The 8,521-nt window shown below is 38.3% G+C and overlaps 1 protein-coding gene across 7 annotated transcripts in view; it reads left to right on the forward strand.

Annotated features, from left to right (window-relative positions):
* plekhg5b (pleckstrin homology domain containing, family G (with RhoGef domain) member 5b) overlaps positions 1-2,382 on the forward strand; it is a 76,541-nt gene extending 74,159 nt beyond the window's left edge. For all 7 annotated transcript variants that reach the window (XM_067593166.1, XM_067593170.1, XM_067593165.1 and 4 more), the window contains one exon: positions 572-2,382. In XM_067593166.1, coding sequence (XP_067449267.1) covers positions 572-581 — 10 coding nt within the window. In that variant the 3' untranslated portion in view covers positions 582-2,382. The remainder of the gene's footprint in view (positions 1-571) is intronic.
* The last annotated feature ends 6,139 nt before the right edge of the window (positions 2,383-8,521 follow it).

The following is an 8,521-nucleotide window of genomic DNA, read 5'->3' on the forward strand; positions in this document are numbered from 1 at the left end:
ACTTGTTTCCCTGCTGAGAGTTTGATGAGAGGATTGATGCCGCTGTCATGTCTGTAGAGTAAATATGAAGCTGCACCCAGCAGGTGGAAACAACTAGCCCAGCTCTATTCAACACTTCTAAAGCTCATTAATTAACATGTTATATCTCGTTTGTTTAATCCAAATCACTGCGCTCAGACAATAAATAGTCGAGCAAAAAACTCTCCTTAAAATCACAACTTTTCATTTTTTCACTTTGTTTTTTTGCACAGATCAAACAAAAGACACAGAAAATGTTAATTACTGATCTTTAGAGGTGCCGGTCTGTGGGTTTTTTGACTTTTAGACGAAGCCAGGCTAGCTGTTTCCACCTGCTGCCAGTCTTTATGCTAAGCTAAGCTAACCAGCTGATGGCTGTAGCTTCATATTTTGCGTACAGACATGAAAATGGTATCAATCCTCTTGGGAGGAAACAAATAAGCATATTTCCCAAAACAATTTCTTTCACTTGGTGGAAATTACATTGAGTTTTCAGCCTTGTTTGTTTGAGGGAATGTGTGTATTAATGTTTGGTCTCTTTGTTTTTTTCCAGGGAGGTATAACCACTCTTCCAAACAGCTGACCGGTGGCATGTTGGGCATAATAAGGAACAACACTTGTTTTGCATGGATGGACTGAATTTCTTGAGACACAAATGCACTCGCTCTCTTACTGCCCTCTCCCTTCCTGTTGTTTTTTTGGGACACTGACCATACCATTTTTTCCATTTTTTGCATTTGAACAATAACAATCCTTTTTTTTTTTTTCTTTGCTGTTGCATTGGTTTCCGAATTTCTCGAGGGGAAGGGAGAGGCAGAGAGACATTAACTGCTTGCACTTTGCAACGGAAGTAGCATTATGGGGGCTGGGACCTTAAGGTGGAGAGACACAAAGAAAGAGAGAGAGAGGAGACATCCAGGCGGAGACGAGGCCTTCAGGCAAAGGTCTTCAAAAAAAACCTCATCCCTCTCTGCGCCGGAGAAGAGGCGGAGCTGAATCCTGCACCTTCTCCGTCGAGTGTGTTATACCAGAATCAAAAAAAAGAGAGAGAGAAGGACATCTTGAAAATGGTCTCTACACATGGTTTAATAAAAACAGCACCTAGGACGTCCTAATATTTGTACTACTCCTGGTTTGCTTCAACAAAAGAAAGAAAAAAAAAAAAGAAAATTGCACAGTTATCTTTGTTAAGTAGAAGAAATCACTAAGGAGTGAATTTACATTTACAGTCACACAGTGAATTTGAATTTATTTGCTGTTTGTGTCTGCTCGTGTGTGTGTGTGTGTGTGTGTGTGCGTGCGTGAGTGAGTGACTGTGAACGTGCACATGTTCGAATGACACATGGTCCTCGATTCCTGACTGAACCAAAAACTGATTCCCGTCTCCTGTGAATACGCTAAAACACCCAAAGATGGAGCAGCCAGTAGATTTCCCCCCCCTCCCAAACCCCCCACAACGAAAAGTGTCGCCCAAAGACAAGCAATCACGTCTTCAGCTCGCCTTCACGTAACCTCACAGAGCGGCTGCGTCACCACGGAGACGGACTTCCTTCTTTACTGTTAATCTTTTCAGTTGAACTAATGCCATTTGGTATGACGAGATTAACGGGAAGAAGAGTTGTTTTCTTATTTAACAAGTTGAAAACAATGACTGAATATGTTCGACTAGAGGAATTTCCTGCACTATAAATATATATATATATATATATGTGTGTATATATATATATATATTTATGGCTTGAGTGTACGCTCACCTTTGAGGCCTAAATGTATCAAAACCACAAACACAAGTGCACAAGCAAGAATTTGGTCATAGTAGCAGAAGGAAAAACAAACAAACAAAAAAAAATCTACACTTGCCTGCGTTGGAGCACCTTTTCTTCACATTTAATTTTCCTGTGTTTCTTTACGTTAATAAGAGATTGAACAAAGGTTTGGGGTGGATATATTCTGTAAAGAGTGAATCTGCAGAGCTGGCTTTAGTTGAACCGCTCTCTCTCTCCAGGAGATTAAAAACAAAACAAACAAAAACCACCACAGAAATTTAACATTCATACTGATGTTCAGCTTTTCAGATCAGTGATCCGAGTCCTCTTTCCAAACATTTCCCAAACCAAATAGGTTAACTGTTTACTTTTAGTTTTTGTTTATGTGTAATATTTATTATGCCTGCTATGTTTTATATATAAGATATTGTTTATATTGTTTGCTTCCATGATTTGTACATTTTTTGTTTTGTTGATGTAGTCTTAATAATTTTCTTGCCAGGCATGAATGTGCTATGAACCAAAATCATGTGTTTCCTCTTTCAGGAATGACTTTAAAGTGTCTTACAGAATAAAAATGCTAAAATACTTTACAATCCTCTCTGGTTTTAATGGTTTTAATCCATTGTAATGGAGCGATTTGAGGAGAAAAGTCGAATCCGAACGATGTCGCATTAAAACGAACACGTGTTGGTTGTTCTGCTCTCGTCTGTCATGTTTGTAACGCAGACAGACAGACAGCAGGTGGCGAAATAATGTTTAGAGAGGTGAAGAAGAATTACACCAAAGAGGTCATGACCGTGTTCGGCAGTAATTCGTTGCATCATCAGTTTTTTTTTTTTATGTCATGATGTTAAGCTGCACCAAGCCATAGCAGCAAGTGTACAACCGAGCCAGTTTATCACCCAGAACTGCAGTGGAGGAAGTATTGAGAGAAGAAGAAGTAGTAATACTGCACTACAAGATACTCTATTACAAGTAAAAAGTCCTACATTCATTCATTTACTGGAAAAAGTAGTAAAAAAGCAGCAAAATGTACTTAAAAGTAGTCATTAGGTCCTGTAAGAGTGCAGAATTTTAATGTTTTAGCTGATGTGAAGCTAATTTTAACAATTTCATATGATGTAGTTCAGTCTCTAAAAGCATCTAGAGCTCAACAGAAAAATTATTCAGCAACTATTTTGATAACTGATTAATCTTTCATCATTTTTCAAGCAAAAATACCAAACATTCTCCGGTTCCAGCTTCTAAAAAGTGAAGATGTGCTGCTGTTCTTTTTATTATATTATTTCAAATTGGTCAGACACAACAAAACATTTGAAGAAATCGCCGCCTTCTGAAGCTGATTATATGTTTTACATGTAAAATCTTGATCCTCAAAGTAACTGAGGCTGTGAAATAAATGTGGAGTAAATGGTACGATATTTCCCTCCAAAATGTAGTAGGGAAAAAGTATAAAGTATCATAACATGAAAGTGCCTCAGTATTATGCTTAAGTACAGTATGTGATTTAATACACTTGGCTGCTTTCTACTCTTGGAAAAAGTGATTTTAATACATCTGTATGTGCAGAGATGGAATGTAACTTAGTACATTTACTCCATTACTGTAATTCAGTGTGTATTTAAGGTACTTATTATATAAGTATTTGAATTTTATGCTACTTTATACATCTACTAGAGGGAAATATTGTACTTTTCACTCCACTGCATTTCTTTCACAGCTATAGTAACTTTGCAGATCCAGATTTTACACACAAAACATAAGATAAGCACATAAAATCAAAAAAGACACATTTTTATAGATTTAACTACCTGATATTAAACTGCTGCTTACATGTTACTGCATCAGTGATCATAACTCAAAAATATATAATAGTTAAATACTGTGGAAGGGGCCATTCAATCTGCATCACAACTACTTTTACTTTTGATACTTTAAGTACATTTTGCAGATGCTTTCATACTTTTACTAGTATTTTTTCAGTGTAGTATTGCTGATTTTACTAAAGGATCTTAATATTACATTTACTCTGCAGATTTGAGCTTATAGATGTATTAAATCTGACTCTTACTCATATACAATTTTCCAGAACCGTGAACAAAATCTTATTATCCGTCCGTCTAAACTTGCATCTCAAGCATCTCCCTAATCTGTGTCTCAGCAGACCATCGTTCAGTTTCATAGCTCTTATGCTTGAATAATTTAGGGTTATCGAGTTAAACATCATTCATCTGCTCACTTTATTTCCCGGGAACTCAGTCAGATCATATATCACGTATAGCTGTCTGTCTGGTCCGACCGTCTGCTTCTGCTTCCCACAAAATTCAGCGGAGTCGAACAAAAGTGTCCGACACACATGTGGAACATCCACGCAGGCCTGATGGCCCAAGGTAACGCCATGGCCAAGGTGTATTTACAGGTGATTATATCAGCTAATCGGTGGATTACAGCATGTTGAGTCCACACAAGCCCCTAAGCTGCAGGGAAAAGACAGTGCGGTCCTCTGGGATTTTCTGTTTAATCTGGCCCCCAGAATGCAGCGGCCCCTCCCGTACTCACATCTGGCCCGCCGGGATTTACTGTTGTAATCCTCGATTTTAAAACAATTTTATTATGCTTCATGGCTGATACGCTGGACTTTAATTATTAAAATGCAGCTTTCCTATTTTAGCAATGAAGTAATTACACGTCGTCGTTCTATTAGCCTCGACTAAGTAAGTAATGAGGTTGTCGGCTGTAGTCCTGCGATGGCTGCGGGCCGGCTGCATCACATATGTTACATTCAGGTATATGATGATGACACACATGAGAAGGCAGAGCAGGCTGCTGCTAACTGGCACCTAGCTGGTGTATTTCACCACCTTTTTGCCCTTTATGTCACAGATGAATAAAGGCATAATTGCTAAAAACGTGATTAACCTGCAGCTCATCCATGAGACAAAATTTTAGTGTCGAGTCCACACAAATATTCAGGACAAAACAGCCATCGCACGTGCACTTGACATTACTTTTTTAATGTTAAGTCAACAATTTTTAAATACATTGTTTAAGATAAATTAACAACACATATGTTGTGTTCTTAACATATAGTTTGATAGTTAATTGAACCAAAAAATATATAGTTTTTATGTAATTAATTTCATATTTAGCAAAATGAATAAATTGTGTTCACTTTGCATAACAAAAACATTATTACAACAAGATTATTAATCCTGGTTTGAGTGCTTTCTGGTGATTTTCACTGTAGAGAAATATAAATACTTCACTAAACATGATGCAAAATGTTCCCACTTTGCATTCCTTCCTGTTTTCATCTAACATGTGTATCATACTTCTCAGCGTGAGGTGCGATGGAAACGTACACTGCATTGCAGCTGGGGGGGCAAAGGAGGGGTTAACACCACTTGCTGTGGCAGATGTCAAAAACCATGCTGTAAAAAATGTCCGATTAACACAAAGGGGCACTTTGACAAATCCTGATTATAGGAGCACTTTCATTTATTAAACTCTGCCAATCCCCTGTACTCTTTCTGAGCGGGGATTAAAACCAGGTAGACACTATTGTCTATCTAAACAATCCCTCTTTAAGCTCTAGCTGTTTCCTGGTGCCCTGAGCCCTGGCCCGGCCTGGCTGGCTGGCTGGTTGCCTGCCTGTAATCTCAGTAGGGGCTTATAGGTCACTACTACCACTACACATTCCCATTCATCAACATCATCCCCTTTAGAGGGACTAGGTGATTGGATTTAGGACATGTTTTACAGGGGCAGGAGAAAAAAAAAAAGAGAACAGCGAACTAAAGCGTGTTTACAAGAGCGGTGCTGTGAAAAGGCCCGTGGACGAGTGGCGGCCATATGGAATGGATAACCCTGTGAACATCTGCCCTCGATCAGTGCCACGCACCGCCATTAGACCGGTGGCTTTGACCTTCACAGGGTCCAGAGGAACATCTGGCCCCTTTCTGCTCTCATGGACCCCTGAAAACAGTTTGAAGGAGACAAGAAGCGACAAAGAAATCCTTACATGACTTGTAAAAGTCTTTGATTATCTGTGATGGTCGATAACAAACTCTTAAAATTCAAAGTCAATGCAACACTCTTCAGACTCTTCAAACAATCCACCGTTTTTACAGCCACCTTTCAAAAGGACGGTGTTAATTATTATACCAAAATGTAGTAATGTAGTACTGTAGTATTTAAATAGAAATTTGAAGATTTTACATAAAAATTAATGTTACCAATATATATATATAATTTTGTCTTCCTGTTTTTCTAACTGTATTTTTGCTATCTTGGTTTATTCTGTACACACAACATCTACTGCATGTCTGTCCGTCCTATTTTCCCAGTTATGGGATTTTTTGGGGAGTTTTTCCTCATTTGAATTGAGGGTCTGAGGTTAGAAGATGTTGTATTGCTGCACAGACTGTAAAGCCACCGGAGGCAAACTTGTGATTTGTGATATTGGGCTGTATACATAAAAAATGGGGTTAAACATATAATAAACTTATAAATGACAATGTGTTATTGAAGTTTAAACCAGTTGTCCCCAACATTTGTGGGATGTGACTCATTACAACAAAGAACAGTCTAGTCTGGTCACTTGTCATGTTTCAGATGTCTTTGAGTTGTGAGCATCTCCACCGAAGAGATCACATTTAACTAATTATTAGAGACCTAAAAATGTAAAAGTATCCAATATTTCACAAAAAGCAAAGATGAGAGAAGTGTAAAAGGAATACATAGTATTTGTGTACAAAACCACTTCGTTTTTCAAACATATTACCCTATTAATCATCTTGCAGCCCCTCAGATTTATCTTGTGACCTTGTGGAGGGGCCCGACCCCTAGGTTGGGAACCACTGGACTTAACTAGTTGCATCTATCTAACTGTAACTGTATCTAACGTAGTTAAAGATCCTCCAAATGTGTTTAATTTATCCCAAATATTCAAAGTATAACAGCAAATATTTTTCAACTAAAGGACAAAAGATGTCTCCTACGTCACTGTAAAGTCCATTCTCAGTGTTTGTGCACTGGCGGCTTAAAGTTTTCCCTTTCAGCAGATAAAGATGAAAACACCCTTCTAGTGTCAAACTGCTCAAACATCATTGTGCACAGTGAAGCTCAAACATCCAGCTGAAAGAACAAGAAGCAAAACACATTTCTGAGTCAAGCAGGACTTAAAAACCAGCTCCACCAGCTGCAACGGTAAAATACTGCTTGTGCATCGATGCATCAGTGTTAATAATCTAATCACATCATGCATAATAATATATCAGTCACAGGGAGCAAGTTTCTGCAGAATATCTTTTATATTTGATACTTTAAGTGCATTGAGGAGATAATACTTATGCAGTACTTTTACATTGTGGTTTTGGTAGTTTTACTTAAATAAAGAACCTGAATATTTCTTCCACTGCTGGTTTATTTGGATGGTTTGACAAAATCAATCACAACTGATGCTCTCTCTGTTTTTTGGGGGTTTTTTTTATGTCGGTCACACAATCCCTAACAGTAGTAGCAAGGTGATAAATGTATTGCCAGCTGCTCTCTGGCATAAATTCATTCCACAAAGACGTGGCATATGCTAGAGGATCAAATTTCTTTATCCTGGTAAAAGTTGTGTTGTTTTCTAAATTGAAAGAGCATAAGGTCCCACTTTCACGCGACAATATAAACTCCTCACCTCAATAATTGTATCAGCTTATAAGAAGCTTACTGTAATTACAATATTGTCTTCTTAGGGCAGCAGCCCTAAAACATGAAATACAAATCACTCATTTCTAAATTAAATGGAAACTCGTTCAAAGAGAAGCTATACCAGAGGAGGACAGAGGGATTAAAATGTAAGTCCAGCACATTTAATATTTACAGCGCAATCACACAATTAATCTGACAATGTGTTCTGTGTCTAATACCTGAACTGACTGGCCCTGCACAGGAGCTGTTATCAGCAGTGTACACATGGGGGGGGGGGGGGAGGGTGGGGAGGCTGTTTACAAGTTTAAAACTTGTGACCCAAATGCATCGTGCAGAGTCAAATATCGGCGCATGAAGCAAAAACAAGTTTTAAAAGTAGTTTGATTCACATTTGGCACCGTTGTGGTTGTTTATAGATCTAAATATAGATTATAACACATGAGTTCAGTACTTCATTTCAATCATATGACGACCTTTTAGGCTTGTCGAATAATGTGTTGGAATAAAAGAGAAGCTCCAGAGTATTTATTGCAATGTTTCAACCTGCGAGGTCTTCAGCAGGCAAACGTTCATGCGAATAAGAAACATAAACAGTTTATAGCCTGTTTCTTGTTCACAGGAATGTTTTCGCCTGACAGAACCTCACAGGTTGAAACGTTGCAGTAAATACTTGGGAGCTTGCAAATTTTACTGTGTAGACAACATCTCCTTGTTGCTGTTTTTTGTCCTGCAGCTGTGTCCCACAAGGGTTGGATGTACACGATATCTATGTCGCCACATGCAGCCTGAACATCACTATAAGTTATGATTACCTCCTCTCCTGTGTGATATCCATATATTATCAATACAGTAAAAACTATGATGAGAACAATAATTGTTGTAGAGGAGCCTCACCGAAGCAAAATCTCACCCAGGTCCCAGAAAAGTGGTGAAGTCGGCCCTGCTTTCAGCCCCTATGTCCTGATCTTCTCTACTCCAACTGAGTTATAGGTTCAGACACTGGTGGAATAAATATTCAGATCATCTACAGTTTT

Source organism: Thunnus thynnus, chromosome 6 (assembly GCF_963924715.1).
Source record: "Thunnus thynnus chromosome 6, fThuThy2.1, whole genome shotgun sequence".
Taxonomy (NCBI): domain Eukaryota; kingdom Metazoa; phylum Chordata; class Actinopteri; order Scombriformes; family Scombridae; genus Thunnus; species Thunnus thynnus.